Source organism: Megalops cyprinoides, chromosome 19 (assembly GCF_013368585.1).
Source record: "Megalops cyprinoides isolate fMegCyp1 chromosome 19, fMegCyp1.pri, whole genome shotgun sequence".
Classification (NCBI taxonomy): Eukaryota; Metazoa; Chordata; class Actinopteri; order Elopiformes; family Megalopidae; genus Megalops; species Megalops cyprinoides.
The window spans coordinates 19,943,033-19,959,028 of NC_050601.1; the positions used below are offsets into that span (position 1 = coordinate 19,943,033).

The 15,996-nt window shown below is 47.9% G+C and overlaps 1 protein-coding gene across 1 annotated transcript; it reads left to right on the plus strand.

Moving 5' to 3' along the window:
• The first annotated feature begins 511 nt into the window (after window positions 1–511).
• LOC118794696 (rho GDP-dissociation inhibitor 1-like) lies at window positions 512–14,462 on the plus strand. Its single transcript, XM_036552947.1, has 6 exons — window positions 512–624; window positions 11,099–11,291; window positions 11,795–11,878; window positions 12,679–12,755; window positions 13,076–13,139; window positions 13,977–14,462. The coding sequence occupies exons 2-6, from the start codon at window positions 11,102–11,104 to the stop codon at window positions 14,174–14,176; spliced, it is 615 nt and encodes a 204-aa protein (XP_036408840.1). The 5' UTR covers window positions 512–624; window positions 11,099–11,101; the 3' UTR covers window positions 14,177–14,462.
• The last annotated feature ends 1,534 nt before the right edge of the window (window positions 14,463–15,996 follow it).

Here is a 15,996-nt window from a genome sequence, read left to right on the forward strand (position 1 = left end):
GGGGTCACTACAGTCAAGCATTTGTTTATACCCCAACGGGCACGTTTTTCAGCACACTACCGTCTCGTTCTCTGCACAAAGACCTGTTTTGTTTAAATCTTATGGCACTGACCACCTTACCGTACCAGTCACACCCAAGAGTGCTAATAAATGTGTGCTGCAACTATTGCACAATAAACTGGTTCCGTGCGAAAGTTCAGTCCTGCAGTAATGCCTTCATCCGAACTCCGCCAGGATTATTTCCATTGCAGTAACAAAGTAAATATCGTATTCTCCAAGTATCAGGTGGTGCCGTAAAGTGGTGTTGCTTAACGACGTGAAACTAGACCTATGAGTTAGTATATGAAGTTGGCATTTTTCACCCATTTAAGTCTATAGATGGATCTCGTTGCCCGATACACCTGAAAGTAGAAAACATTGCCTGCGCGCGTTCGTGCAGTTGGGGGGGGGGGGGGGGTGCTGTAACGCGCTGCGCGTCGCCGATCCCCCGTCCGACAACTTTGCAGTGCACGTCGCTGTTCCCGGAAGCGTGTGGAGCGGGCGGCTCCGTTCTCTCATCGCCATTCTTGCACGGTGGAACGGAGCAGCAGAGGCGCAAACACGTAGAGCAGCCAGGTTATTACGGTAAGCACGGGAGATCATCATCCCTGCGTAGAACCATAAGTTGTTACCCACAGGCAATTTAGCATGCAACTTTAAACTGCTTAATTGGTCGTTTTCACAGCGCTACTAACGATGCTATTGAAAGATACAACTTGTTACAAACTAGCTGGCGAGCTAGCTGCAGCTAGCTAGTTGTAAGATGCCCCAGTTATTTCTTAATGTACTTGCTGTTATTCATTGTGTTGCACCACTACCAGCTAGTTTGCCATATAGCTGCATTCCTGGCTCCTTTCTTTGTTCTGCTGCGTGTATTTTGTCACCAGTTCGGCTAGATGGTGTCTGGTACTTTGATGTCTGTCAGTGAGCTAGCCCACCAGCTCGTACTACGTCAGATAGAACTCTCACTCATGAAGTTAATTCCTGATCGTCTCCACGCTGAAAATCTAGTTGTCTGACTAGATGGTGAGGCATCGAGACATTTTCTTTATTCCCGATTTGTGAGACCACGTATGCAGAGTTCGCTTTCAAAAGAATCGAATGTCTGGTCGTGTTTCAAGTTGGACTTGACATTGGGCGTCATGACAGGATGTGCTAGCCTACACCAAGTCGTCGAGCGTGTGAGGAAGTTGAATTTGCTGCTGGAACAGCGCGATGCCGTGAACTGATTCGAAACTCTTTCAGCCGTTGTGTTAGTTTGAATGTAGTCACCACGGCATTCTGCCGATACATTGTAATTTAAACATATGATGGGACTCAGTATTTGCTTGGTTCATCAAACGTTCTTTTCTTGTTACACTGATTTGCAGTGGGTTCGTTTGTCCTGGAATGCAGCAAGTTGGAACCAACGAGAATAAAACAGACGAGATTCAGTTGTCTGGTTAGCTGTCTAATGGATCGGATGACGAAATGGATAGGAATATAGATATTTAACTCAGATTACTTAAAACATGAGAAGAGAGCGTGCAGCCACCCCAATGTGGAAGCGTGGTTTCTGCGAATTAGCACTTGGACTTGCGCTTTCAAATAAGTAAAATCGGAATCTCATTGTCTTGAAGCGGATGTGACTTGCTTTGTAAAACTTAATGCTGCATGTGTAGCGATTACCATTTGGTGACCTGGCTTGACGGCGTGAACTATTCATCAAATATGTATTTGCTTGCTAATTGCCTCGATTCATCGCATCTGTGATCTTTGATATTTGGTCAGTCGGCGCTAGAGCTAGCTACATTGTTGCATGTGTACGGTATGGGTATGAACTCTAAGCCTCAAGAACCAAACATTAATCCTTTAAACAATCGACTCAATTGCTTCATACAGCCCATAAAATCTCTCTTTGAATGTGCGGATGGCTCAGATTTGAGACTTTGACGGCTTTGGGCTATGTTGTAGACTGCAATCAGATTTGAATTCTCTTCCTTCCTGTGTGGGGCGGGCGGCGCGGTGGAGTTTCTCGGTCCTTCTCTGTCCGGCAGGGCGGTGGCGACAGGCCTCAGGCGGCTTTGAACCTCTATTGGTCAAATGTACTCTTTGGCCAGCATAGTGTTGAGCTAATTAATACCCCGCTTAGCGAGTTGTTTGTTTTTTAGGCCAGGTTTATACTTAAATTAATTGGAAAACTGTAAATTAGTCAATCCCATGCAGTGCAGGTCTTCAGAGGGCACTATTTTGAGAAGTGTAAACTTAAAGGCTGCTTGTACCTGTTGACTTTTTAACAAAGCATACTTTGTTGCTCAGTTAATGTTTGGTTAGCAGCAGAAAAGGTCTTGTCAGATTGGCTAATTACATAGTGATGTGATTAGACTGAGATTTATGTGTCTTTGCCTTTGTCATTTTTGAAGATGTTCATTCCTACTGTCTTATAGCCATGTTGCTTAATACCGTGATCATTGGAGCTTGCCTCCACAGAGGATTCACTGGGTTCTACTTTGCTGACATTTATTCGCTCTGTGGTACAAAGGCTGTTGCCATTTCAACATGTGACGTCACAGATCACTTCTAAGGAGGTTAAGGTGCGGTTTCTGCGCTGCAGTTGGTGTGCAACGCTGTGCTACAAAATGACAAAGCATGCACCTTCATAAAACCAACCAAGCCAGGCTGCACCTTAGTATAATCGTGCTGCTTAATACAAAACCACAAGTCAGAGATAAAGCTTTAAATCAAAGTGGCGTCATTAAACAAGATGTCTGACTACCTCCTTGTTTTAGTGTTACGTTTACTTGGGGGTATTTGAATGTGCAGAATGTGATACCTGCACAATGGTAATTCCAACATAAATGTAAAGAGGCCCCACATAACATTCCAAACAATACGTGTGAGCCAAATGTGTCCTGGATAAATCATTTTCATTTTTCACAAAATAGAGTGGTGTTTTTTTGTGCAAAATACCTTGCTCCTACTAAAAAACTACTTTGGTGCTTTTTAAGGTAAAGCCTGCCAAGTTTCTGTGATTTGTGAGATTCCTGTGAAACGTCATGTTCCCGTGATTTGTCAGAGATTGACCCAGTTAGGCCGAGGAGGATCTTAGGTTTATATCTGTAGACGTTGGATAGACAGGCGCTTAAAACTTTGCCGAGTTTCAGTGCTCCCTCAAATCCCCTTCCCCTTTATATCAATGTGATGTCTTTTTATGATTTGCACAACAGATGTTTGGCAGTCCCTGACAATAACAAAAAAGTTTTCTAATGAATGGAAAAAGTAACCCTGGCTGATATTCAACAGCTAAAATTAAGGAGACACGGCAGAGAGAGATAATTAAATAGACCCTTGAGCCTGCCGCATGCACATACACACACACACACACACACAAACACACACAGAGTACTGAATATGGAAGCAACATGGGCAGTAAGAAACCTGGCAGTCAGTGAAGTAGCAATGTAACAACAAATGAAAGGTATCCAAAAACAGAACAGATTACTTCCAGCCAATCCATGGAGACAAAAGGTTTCAATCTGACCTTTTGTCACGTTTTTCTCCACCATAAACCTGTCATCATTGTCTGCCTCTGCCAAGGTCTTTAAATGCAGTACAAGACTGCCTTATATACCAGTTATTTACCACCTAGTGTGGCTTTCTTCCTGGCGATGGTGAAATATTGATTTTATTTTGAATTTGATATTGGAAAGTGACGTGAAATTGATTTATGGAAGGAATATAAAGCAAGAAAATTTAACGGTGGGAAGGGGGAGGGGTGTTGGTGTAGCGACTGCAGCACTGTTGGGAACCAGACGTTGTGGTGAACAGTCAAAAAGGCAAAACGCGGAGCAGAAGTCAAGATTTTACTAAACTTGTATAATGTCATAGCTAATTTCAGTTTCAGTCAGGCTGTGTTATTGACCGATGTTCACATGGACGTGAGTTTGAGAGCTAAGGAAATGGGGAAACTGAAAGAGGCTGTAGACAGTGGTTACACCACTGCTCATCTCCATCGTTCAGTGTTCACTTCCGTCTGTACCAGCCGCTATACTCGAATTCTGGTCAGCTAGCAGCGTTGCCAGTTTTACGTAATTAGTATTTGAGGGCGGTTTCACAATAGCGAGTTTGAGATCTGTTCTTTTAAGGAAGTTAAGGGAATTAATGTTGGGTGATTAGCTGCATTAATACTGTAATGCACAATGTTTTCCCCATCCGCATGAGGATGCATGGTGCAGCTATGCCCTGAGTCTGCAGACACCACAGCAGCAGCACACCCGCAGAATAGCTGCTTGGTATCTCCACATGTGTGAATGCAGCTAGGTTTTAAGCAGCTCCTAGCACTCTGATACAGTGGAGGGGAGGCATCATTAATTACAGGGCTGCCCTGGAATGATAATAAAAAAAAAAAGTTTTTTTTTTTTTTTTTTTTACACAATCACATAATAAAACAACACTAAGACCTCTTATTGCTGCCCTTTTTGTTAATGGGAGGCATGTGCCACTGACTAAAAAAAACGTCACGGTTTTAGTCATGTTAAGAATGGTATCATTCGGTGAGGTGGGAGACTGTGGTCCCAGCCTGAGCCAAGGCATACAGGAAGGTAAAGCTAAGGTGACAGATAGTCCCGCAATGCTGAGGTACAGCTGAATCTGGGCTAGCATAAAGACACCTTCAGTCACAGCACTAGGAGGCCCAGGAGGGATTTGATTGAGGTATTTAAAAATCTTAAAAGGGATTACTGAGACAGACAAAGGAGGCCATTTCAGCAGCAGAGGGAGTTCTCTCATTGCTACAGCGTGGCTCCCTGCCTCCCGAGACAGAAGGTTCTAGAATGTAAGTTTGGATTGATTCAGATGCACAAAATTCTCCTCATTCTAGATTAATGCAGAAACGGAGCAGTCGTCATTGACGCTTAGCCGAGTTTAGTGTTCTTTCTGAGCAGCGCATTCCTGACATGAGACAGGCCTCTCTGGCATTTTGTGCTCATCCTGTTGCGCTCTCAGACTGCCCGTCTGTGACACAGCTGTGGCCCCCGGTGTTATCTCAAATCATACATGACACAGAGCAGGGACACTCTCCCGCGGTGCCAGTAAGCTGAACTCACTCCTCCTGTCAGTCCAAACTGAGGAGGTCTCGGCGTACATCTGCGTCGTCTTCAGCATGCAGGAGACTCTTCTCGTGCCTTTAGTCGAGGGGCGCCGCCGTCCTCCTAGAACATTCCCGCCCCTGAAAAGCTAAGCCGCGTTTAGCATCCCGTTGTCGCTCCCTCGCTGTCGCTGTTGTGTCGCGGTAGGCCAGGCTCCCCTAGCTCCTGGCGCGAGCGTACGGGGAGGACGGTGGAGGATCGGTGCCTGAATCTGAAGAGCGGGCGAGCGTGCGGGCCACACTCGCTATCGCAGCGGGTGCGTTCCGCCCCATTACCGCCATGCACAATCTGAACTGCCCTGCTAGAAAGAGAGAGAGAGAGATGGACAGACGCTCTGGAGTGCTGACATCCCGGCTGACCCCGCGGCGCTGGCCTCGGCTCTCCGCGAAGCCCACAGGAAGCCCCCGCAGGCACTTCGCTTTGTGGCTCCTTTCCTGAGCTGAGATGGAACCCCGCCCCCCCCTTCCCGTTTGGCCTGGGCAGGGGTGTAATTAATCGGAAGCCTCTAGCTGCGCCGAGCCATTGTAGTGAAGAACTCTCAGATCAGAGCCAGGTTTGTGAGCGCGCCTTACGAACCTTAGCTTAGGGCCACAAGCGCTAACACTGTCAGAGACGCTGGAAAGCAGATCAAACCCAGATGGTGTGGGCTGCTGCAGAGCAGGTCAGACCCCCGTGGTTTGGAGCTGCGTAGAACAGGTGGAGAACAGCACAGAACGGAACAGGAAGACAGCGTACTGGAATGAGGTCGTATTGGAAGTACCTGGATAGTTGGTATTGTCATTTTAAACTGTCTGCCAAGTTTACGTTGTACATCCTGCCAGAGAGAACTGGATCAGTGAACACTGTGAAAAGGACTACAGAGCCCAGGAACACAAAAGGATTCAATTAATGTTTGATCCTCTGACAGCGCTGACAGCAGCCATAGGGGAAGTGCTTGAGCATTGGTGCAGAAGATCTGCTAGGAGAAGAATATAAGAATTTAAGAAATGGTCACAACCAGCCAATCTTAAGCAGTAATGCAGCAATTTAAAGCACGCGAATGGCAGGGCTTTGATGAAGTGCTAGAGGAACTTATAAAGAAAATAGGCCACAGGAGCCGTAACAGCAGTCATTACCGTGTGTCAGCTGACTTGGCAGTGACCACGGTCTTGCTCTAAATCTCCGATGCTCCCATTGGGGAAAAGATGATCTCCGCTCAAAGAGCAGACGGAGGCTGTAAACAGGCTAACGCTCTTAGCTGGGGGGCGGGCAGGGTTCAGACCAGACAGGACCACAGGCGAGCGGACCCTCACGCGAGAGAGCGCCGGGCCACCGGGAAGAAGAAAAACATTTTCGTTCAGAACGGCGCTGGGGCGGATTTGGACGCGAAGGACTCTGGCGAGTCGTAAGAAGCTTTAAGGTTGAAGGAGGATTAGCCTGAGGCGCTGGATCCCTATCCAGGGCATTATCCAGTGCTGATCTTCCACAGGGCCTGAGCGGGGTGAGGCCGGGTTATACACACTGTTTTCACAGGGAAGGCAGCAGTGTAGCATAGGCGTATGGTGCAGGGCTTGCAACCAGAAGGTTGCCAGTTCATTTCCCCACTGGGACACTGCCGCTACTCTACCCATGGGCAAGGTCCTTAACCCACAATTGCCTCAGTAAATATCCAGCTGTATAAATGGATAACATGTAAAACCATAACATATGTAAATCACTCTGGATAAAAGCACCTACTAAATGACATTAGTGTAATGGAAGGCTTCAGCATTCCTTCTGAAGGGCCATCAGTAAGGTGTGACTCACGAACCACGTAAATTGCCCTAGAGGAAGATGATATCCAGAATTTAACTTCAGACACTGTTTAACGTGAAGCAGAATGCAGGAGTCAAGACAGGAGAATCCTTGCTGAGGTATGAAGGAACAGGGTGGGGGAGTGAGAATTTTCTGAACATCGTTCGGCAGCATGTGTGGTGGAGCGAGCAGCAGGCTGAAGATAAAGAGGGAAAACTCTAAACGATGCACAGGACCAGGTTTAAGGACGTAGCAGGAAGACACAGAAAGTATCCGGGGTCAGTAGAAACAAGGAGGGCACTGTGCCTCTGATAGGTTGGGACACAGCTTGGGCTTTGGGCTCTGACCATCCAGGAACCTTATCTACAGCAGCATGAATAGAAGTTATACAGCTGGATAATTACTGGTTCAAATCAGATTAAGTACCTTGCTCACAGATACAACAGCAGTGGCCCCACCTGGGATTTGAGCTGGTAACCATTGGATTATCAGACCTGCTCCTTACCATTACACCACCACATAGTCAGGAACAGGTGAGGTGATATGATGCAATACTAAGGTTGTGCTGGTAACGGTCGGCAAGGTGACGTTGGCCTGTAGTCATCTGCGTTTGTGTTGTACCTTCCAGTGACAGTTGCCATGGTGATTAAGTTCAGTGTGAATTCCAAATCTGGGTTCAGAGCCAGACATGACATAATGAGGGGCTTTCACAATACCCTCAGCCCCCTTTCGTGAACCCCCCACCAAACATAACAGCCTTCCAAAATGCAGCTGATCCACATTAGGGAGGGTATCAGAGGGAGTTTGGAACAGAGGGGCGCAGGGAGGTGCAAAGGGTAGGTTGTTGCGTTTAGGATGAGCGCCAAGGTCACCTCCTCACTGGGACTTTAAGGAGTTGTTTAAGATTCCATTGCATTACATTATTCTCATTTAGCAGACACTCCTATCCAGAGCAACTCGCAAGTTTATTCGTTTATAGAGCTGGATGTTTTCTGAGGCAATTCTGGGTTAAGTACATTGCCCAAGGGTACAACAAAAGTGCCCCAGCAGGGACTCGAACCAGCGATTCCTTTGAAAGTCCTGCTCCTTACTACTATGCCACACCAAATTTGGCAAAGTGAGTAAGAATGGCACATCCTCAGTGAGATAAGATCACAGGCACGGGTGTCTCGCTGGCCATAGGAAGCTGAAGTCATGCAGAGTGGTCTGTAGGGCCCGGGAGGTAGGCACTGAGGCACCATGTTAGTGGAACACCTCTCATTTCCCGTTCATCTCTCATGTGTCCGGGCCTGCTCGTGACTCATTGCTGTGTAAGACCCATCCCAGTGCACCTCCGATGTGGTCATGCGCGGCACTCGGATGCCTTTCGTCTTAGACTGTCCAGCTGTTCTCTCCAAAGAAGATTGTTTGTGTGGGATGTCCTTTCACTCTCCCAGCTAATGTCAGAAATCATTAATTCTCTGAGGATTCGGTCTGACTCAGTGACACCGTCCTCTGTACACATGGACCCAAACCCTCACTGATACTAATCTTGGACTCTTAAAGCTTATAGTGGTAAGTCCCTCTAAGGAAGGTGTGTAATCTTAGCCTTTGACACCTCCGGTGTTTGGTTGTTGGTGGTCACTCTGGAAGCAGTTAAGAATGCTAGCTGACTAAAGATAAGGTGGTGCACTAAAGTCGGGACTGATTAAAAAAATGTGTAGTTTTTGTATTTTGTTAAAAATAATTTTAACTTCAGGTTCAGTTGCAGAAACTGGTTGGTTTTGTGAAAATTTCAGTTAGTTTCTGCTCCTTTAGTTGTTCAGACATCTGAGGGAGCTTAGACGGTATTCACTCAGGCTGGAGGGGACACTGGTCGCTTGCAGTCTCTCTGTCTCTCGCTGTCTGTTCTCTCTTGTTCTTGGCTTCCGCTCCCTCTTTTTGTCTCCCAGTAGCCAGCTGTATTTGTGGCCGAATCTGCCTCAGCACCGTTGCGTCAGCCCTAAGGCCACCCTCGGGGGAGTAAGTGAGGGGATATTTACTCTATAAGGAGCGAGGGGGATGGGTCGGTGTTTACGTGGTAGCGTCCGCACCTCGACCATTTCCCTCTCCAAACACTCCTGCAGCCCCTCTCACGTGACGGACAGGGTGGCCCTTTTCAGAGAAATGGTCCTCCAACATCCGGCGGCGCCGCGTACAGCGTCTGAAGAACGTTCCACTCTCCTTACTTTGAGAGAGGTCAGCGCGATTCACCGCAGTGCAGTACTTAGACGCGCCAGGCCCTGTTCTGTATTGTACCTTGAACTCCCCGGGTCAGTAGCAAAAGTACATTGTGTGAGCGCTGAAGGAAAGCTATGTGGAACAGAAAATGAGGACAGCTGTCAAGAGCAGAGCAGCAAAATAAAGAAGGAAAGTGTTTGTCATGCACTGGTCTGAGTTCAGCGCTTGCTGGGGGAGGATATGTTCCCGTGTTGTTCATAAACGGCCCTTCCTGCCATAGAAAAGCCCTGCACGCCATTTTGCCTAATCAGGGACATTTCTCAGCAAGGCTGTCCTTGGGCAGTATTCTTCTGGAAGCCCTCTCAGCTGACCGGAAGTATACTAATGGAAGTGTATGTGTGTGTGTTTGTTTGTGTCTGTGTGTGCTTTGTACTTGTCCATGTATGCGTTTGTTCGTGTCTGTGTGTGCTTTGTACTTGTCCGTGTGTGTGTTTGTGTGTCTGTGTGTGTTGTGCTTGAGTGCGTGTGTGTGATATTTTACGTTAGTGCATCCTGTCTTAAACAGGCATGACCGTCGCCAGTGTGGAGGCCGTTTTGTTACTGATAAGAATCAGCCCGTCAGAGTTTAGAGTTTACAGCAACCCGCCCGCACTTCCCTGACCTTTACAGCACCTCGGCCCCCGCCGGTCTCCATAGACGCGTGCCAGGGCATGCCAGCGGGCAGGTCACACGGCCTGGCTTTGGCCGATGCCCATATGAATTCTGGCCGAGCGGTGGCAGGGACAGCGCTGTCGAGGGGGGGCGGAGACCAGAGCCATCAGGGCCCGCTGAAGCCCAGACCATGTGGAGCTTTTTCAGGGATACACTTACATTCCATTCCCAGCAGCTCATTTACCACTGATGTGCCGGAGACCAGTGTGACTGCTAAAGTGTGGATAGGGTCAGAGGTCACTGTGACCCTCCTGCCAAAATGTAGCCAGGGTCAGAGGTCACCGTGACTGTCCTGCCAAGTGCGGGGATGTGAAAACTGCGCTCTGAATGCCATTTTTACGCAAGCTTTCAGCTAAGAACTTCTCAAAATGGCGCCAAGTCATGCACTTTTGAGGGTGACTCATGGTTGACAAAGAGGAACTTTCACTCAGCTGCGATTGCTCCATTCAGCCCAGTGTGCATGCCTGTATGCTTCATTGTTGGTCTGATATCCCAAGATTCCTTGCACCGTATACCCCAAAGTACACATTTGCACGAGGCCTTTCTCTATGAGGTTTATGACGGTTCTTGTCAAAAGCAGAAGCACTAGAACGCTCCATATTTTAACCAGAATTTACCACCCATGGTGCTGAATTTTACAAATGAACACCTCTCGCACACCATCACAAAACAGCGGGTACATCATCAAGTGATTTCAGTGTGAACAGAAACTGTGACGCATGACTTTGTGGCTGCATTCTAAGACTCAGATTTGTGTTTATCTGCCTTAGACTAGTTTGACCGAAAACATTAATTCACCTTTTCAAATCTGTGGGTGAAATTGTTTTAAATAAGATCAACCAGGCTACCATCATATCATATCCATGTAGTTAGGATGTCTGTGACATTATGACCAAAACAAACATCAGTCTGGCTGGATCTAAGCCCATAGTAATGTGTACGTCATCAGTATAGTTAACTTTATGATTGCGTTGTGGTTTTCAGATGCCACTGCATTTGCATGGTTCTGTGAAATTATGTGCTTTCATCTGTCCCAAATGCACTTCCAAATAACTCCCTTATCCTCCATTGCCAAGTACATACTTGGGTGATGTCACATATATTTGCTTGCTTACACTACAGTTAGTGCGCTTGGATGGAGACGTTGCCTTAGCCCAACAGGGGCAGGGGTTAGAGGTTAGCGTGACCCTTCTGCCACCCCGGGTCGAAGGTTCAAGCTCAGCGTGACCCTCCTGTCCCTCCTCCCTCAGAAAATGGCAGAGCAGGAGCCCACCCCAGAGCAGCTGGCAGCCATCGCTGCGGAGAACGAGAACACCGAGGTGGTGAACTACCGTCCCCCGGCCCAGAAGAGCCTGCAGGAGATCCAGGAGCTGGACAAAGACGACGAGAGCCTGCGCAAGTACAAGGAGGCGCTGCTGGGCGCCACCGTCGCTGTCGCTCCAGGTAACCCCTGCACCCGCACACACAAACGCTCACTGCACTGCACTACACAGGCACGCGTACTCGCGCACACGTACAAAAAGCACTACACAGGCACAGGTACCCCAGCTGGGAATTGAACCTGCAACCTTTTGGTTACGAGCCCTGCTCCTTACCGCCACACCGCACTGCCACCCTGCCTAACTGTAATCCAGGTTTCTTCACTGGCGGTGAATGAGTGTAGGGCACTGTTCATACTAAAACGTCTGCTCTGCAGAGGTCAGAGAGACTGGGACAGATGGATCGAAGGGTCAAGGGTTAATGTATCAGCTGAGGCTCTATCTCTGTTTTGGGTTTCATGGTTTCCTTATCAGCACGTATGCCTTGCCTGTGTTCACCCTTGTGCCTTCCTTCACGTGTTCCTGACATCCTCTCAGTACTCCTGTCACACCGTCATTTGAGAATGGAGAGGAATGTTAAGTGTTGCTGGTTTGACTCCCGTTGACCGCGGTTCCGTGTTTCCACAGACCCCAGCGTCCCGAACGTCCAGGTCACGCGGCTGACCCTGGTATGTGAGAGCGCACCGGCCCCCCTGGTCCTCGACCTGCTGGGTGAGTAACAACGGCGGCTGCTCGCCGCTGCACCTGTGAAAAGCTCTGTCCGTGTGTCCGGGAGAAGGCCCTCACGCCACACAGTGCTCTTTGTCACCGTAAATTACCATCCGCGAACCCGTTCTCTCGCCTGTCCGAATGGCCCAGTGTCTGCGAGCCTGCGAGCGTAGTACCTCAGCTCCCCGTCTCACCAGCGTTAGACTGCGTCAGCGATAACAGAATCCTGGCTCGCTCTCAAACAGGCACACGCTCTGACAAAGGCCCACCTATTCCAGCAAAGCCAGAAATCCACAGCTGACACCTGGAAGCCCTTAGATACTGTTGTGGGTACAGGCTTGTTTGTAGGTATTGATGACAGACAAGTGTCAGAATGTACTAAATACTATCTTTTGAACATAGGCATCGTTGATAAGCAGATTTTACTTTTTTAAATGTTGCACCAAAATCAGATGAGCATAGAGAGGGTAATGTTGAGAGAAGGGATATTCTAGAGGTAATTGGTAAGAAGGAGAAATTCTTTTATTACCACCATCATTACTTACAGATGTAATTGACGTATTGGCTGGCACAGTGGACTCTTGGGTATTCCAATAAAATGTGTACTTGGGAACATATTTTATTTGAAGTTGCCTTTTCCTTAATTGGCGCGAGAGGTTACTGCCCCCATACGGCCCATAGCAAAATGACAGAGAATAACCAGGTGAAGCTACAACGCCCCCACCTAGTGGACACAGTGACAAAGTGCAATAGTGTAACGTTTCCATGGCATATTCAGCCACTCTGCTCTCTTGCTCTAATAGGGGATTTGGAGGCCTTTAAGAAGCAGGCGTTTGTACTGAAGGAGGGAGTAGAATACAGGATAAAGATCAGCTTCAAGGTAAGAAACATGGCCTTGCCTCTCTCTGCTCTCTCGGATTCTGGTTGTGTGTCCAAAAATCATACAATAATTTCAAGCTGCAAAATGTCAGTGTGTAATTTCCAGTTCAAGGAATGAAGTGCTTGTATGTCCTCAAAAATGCAGATAAGGGACATCACTCTCTTCATTTTCTTCATGCACATTGACTGTATGTACAGTATGTTCTAAATACATGTTTTAGAATCGAGGGCGTGATGTTTAATCCACAGCTTTCCAGCAAATTGTGTGCAGATATTCAGCATGTTTTGTGCAGTTGTAAATGCATTGTGTCTCCATCACAGGTGAACAAGGAGATTGTCTCAGGGCTGAAGTATGTTCAGCAGACCTTCAGGAAAGGAGTAAAGAGTGAGTGTTCAACATCTGCATCCCTATCTCTTCCACCTCTCAGAGTCCCAACAAAAACAGCAGATCAGATCACTGTTGAGCACGTATGATTACATGTGAAGCAGTTTACAATAGAGCAAAACATCTTAATTATGTGGCTTACGTGTTTCCCGTAAGCCACATAATTACGGGATGTTTATCTTGCTCAGTTGTGACAAAGTGTTGATTTTTTTTCATCATTTGTCTGAAAGCAGCACCTAACATTTGAGGTGTGGTCATGCATCGCTGTGATGACCACTTTGGCTGGATGAAGGGTTAAAATATGCCATGAGCCGGTAGTAATTGTAATTCTCATGTTATATACTGATCCTGTGATATATTGCACTTCAAAACTAAGTACAACACGTATTAATGAGTAATGAATACTGTGAAACTGCCACACTTATCTTTGGACTTCCTGTTCTTAACAAGTTTGTACACTTCACACTGTTTCATGCATGAAAGACTGGCAAGATTTAGAGTTGTGAGTTTCTTATCCATTGTTGTCTGATTATGCAGAGACAAACTGTAATGTTGTAAAGAGATCAGCTGGTTAATATGCCACTGACCCTAACCTGACCCACTGCAGATATTACGTGTCCCCTATGTCACTCTGTCCCACCGACTGGGATGGGTGGAGTCTCTGAAAGTCACCCCTTCACCCTGTGTACTATAGTGACAACACTTTCTTTGCCGTCTACTCCACACCTGTTTCCCTCACAGCATGTGTGAACAGCGGCATCTGTTTTGCTGTGATAGTGGCCCTGGCTGTGAATTTGCCTCTCACTGGTGTTATGTATCTGTCCCTCCCCCGCCCAGTCGACAAGTCGGACTACATGGTGGGCAGCTACGGACCGCGGCCGACGGAGTACGAGTTCCTGACCCCGCTGGAGGAGGCCCCGAAGGGTATGCTGGCCCGCGGGACGTACAACATCAAGTCCAAGTTCACCGACGATGACAAACACGACCACCTGTCCTGGGAGTGGAACCTCAATATCAAGAAGGACTGGAAAGACTGAACTGCCTTCATAGCTCCTCCACACACCCACCCACCCCCCCCCCCCCCCCCCCCAAATCATTCCTCTGTGCCTCTCCCATTTTCTCTACTCTAACCCCCGCCTCACCCCTTCCCTTCTTTCCTTTACCATCGGACCAGATGCAGGAGTGGCATCAGCTCTCCGTCCGTCCAGTCAATCCCACCGTTTTACTCTCCTTCATGACATCCCTCCCTCCCTCTCCCCGTTCCCAGCCCCATCTCTTGCTCTCTAAATTCCCATCCCCTCCCTCCCTCTCTCCATTCTAATCCCCCTCTTATTCTCCCCAACCCCTCCCCCACCCCCCCCAGTTGAGCAGCTCAGCAGTATGGAAGTTTTTGGAAACAGAAATGTGTGGGAAAACAAACAAAAAAAGGTGCACAATCCAACGTTTGTGTTTTGGTTTGTTTGTATATAAAAGTAAAAAGAAAGAAAAAAAAAAAAAAAAGTTGAAATGTCGACTGTGGCACTGCTGTTTTTGGTCTTTTTGGCTGGTGTCGTCATTATCTTCCATCAGCCTCCATTCTCGTTGTATCTATCAACTCCTCTCCCCTTCCAGAATATCCCTTTCTCCTCCCTCTCTCCTTCCTCACATCCCTTTCTCCTCCTCCTCCTCCTTTCCTTCCCAGTATCCCTCTACCCTCCCTCCTTCCTTCCCGGTGTCCCTCTCCTCCTTGTGGCATTCCGTTTATCCCGTCCTGTCAGTGGTTAGCGTTGACCGAGTTCTGCCTGGTGACCTTTGGAGTGGATATGACGCAGAGTGGCTCTCTGTCAGCTGCTCGCACTTGCCATCTTGTTTCTTCTGTGTCAGGGCCCTGAGAGTTTTGGGTCTGAACGGAAATAAAACACTGGAGCTCAGCTCCGCCTCTGCCTTATACTGACTGATTAGAACAGGGGACATGAGAGTGAGAGCCCCTTTGGGTGTGATAGAGTCAGGGGCTGTTAGTCTTTGCACAGCTTGTGGGATCTGCACAGCTGATGCATTCTGGGACATCCCTGCCAGCATTCTCTTCATTGGTTCTTACGTGGAGGGAGGTGCTTGTGCCTGGCTCCATCTGTCAATCAGCCTGTGCCCCCCTCCTCCTTCCCCTTTTTCTTTTTTAAGGATGAAAGTGTCACAGGTCGACAGGTAAACTCACCCCCTCACCCCAACCATGACACCCCCCCCCCCCGAACTACAAATAATCCTAAAAAAATAAGTACCTCCATTAAGTGATTGTTTTTCTGTCTATTTCTTGAAGCCGTGTGGCCTTATAGGTGATCCTTACTGTTAAACAGTCTGAGATAGGATTCAGCAAAGAGCTTCCTGCCTTTGAGTTCTCATGCTGAATAGGTTTAGTGGGCCCCTCCCCGAACTACACTCCCTTCCATAACGGGCGTGTGGTCAGGACCTAACTGAAGCCTTTGACATGGGTGGATCTAAGCTAGTCTTCTGCCCCATTAACACAGAGCCTACAGGGCCTTGTAAATTAATTGCAGTGGAAGATGGTGATGGCAACTGGGTCGGACCCATCTGAGACCAGCTGACCCTGACAAGGAGAGCAGTTTACCCTGATTCCCACTATGGACCTATGTGCCCCTCCCCCTCCAGTCCTCATATAAAACATTAAATAATGTGCTCCTGATGTAGTTGGTGTTTGTAGTGATGAATGTGTGTGTGTGGTGGAGCATGCTGCCTGAAGTACACGGATGGGGTTTGGGAGGGTGTTATAGGTGCCAGAACCCCCGAAGTTCTGCTCTCGCCACCCCTGGGGGTGGGGGAGGGGGGAGGATCACTGTTTGTTACTGAAACAATAGAAGCAGAA

Bases quoted from the DNA above. Each gene is read 5' to 3' on its own strand.
- LOC118794696 (XM_036552947.1), top strand. From the start codon at position 11,102: ATGGCAGAGCAGGAGCCCACCCCAGAGCAGCTGGCAGCCATCGCTGCG. The intron at 11,292-11,794 runs GTAACCCCTGCA...GTGTTTCCACAG, and splicing joins CACCGTCGCTGTCGCTCCAG to ACCCCAGCGTCCCGAACGTC. The intron at 11,879-12,678 runs GTGAGTAACAAC...TTGCTCTAATAG, and splicing joins CCTGGTCCTCGACCTGCTGG to GGGATTTGGAGGCCTTTAAG.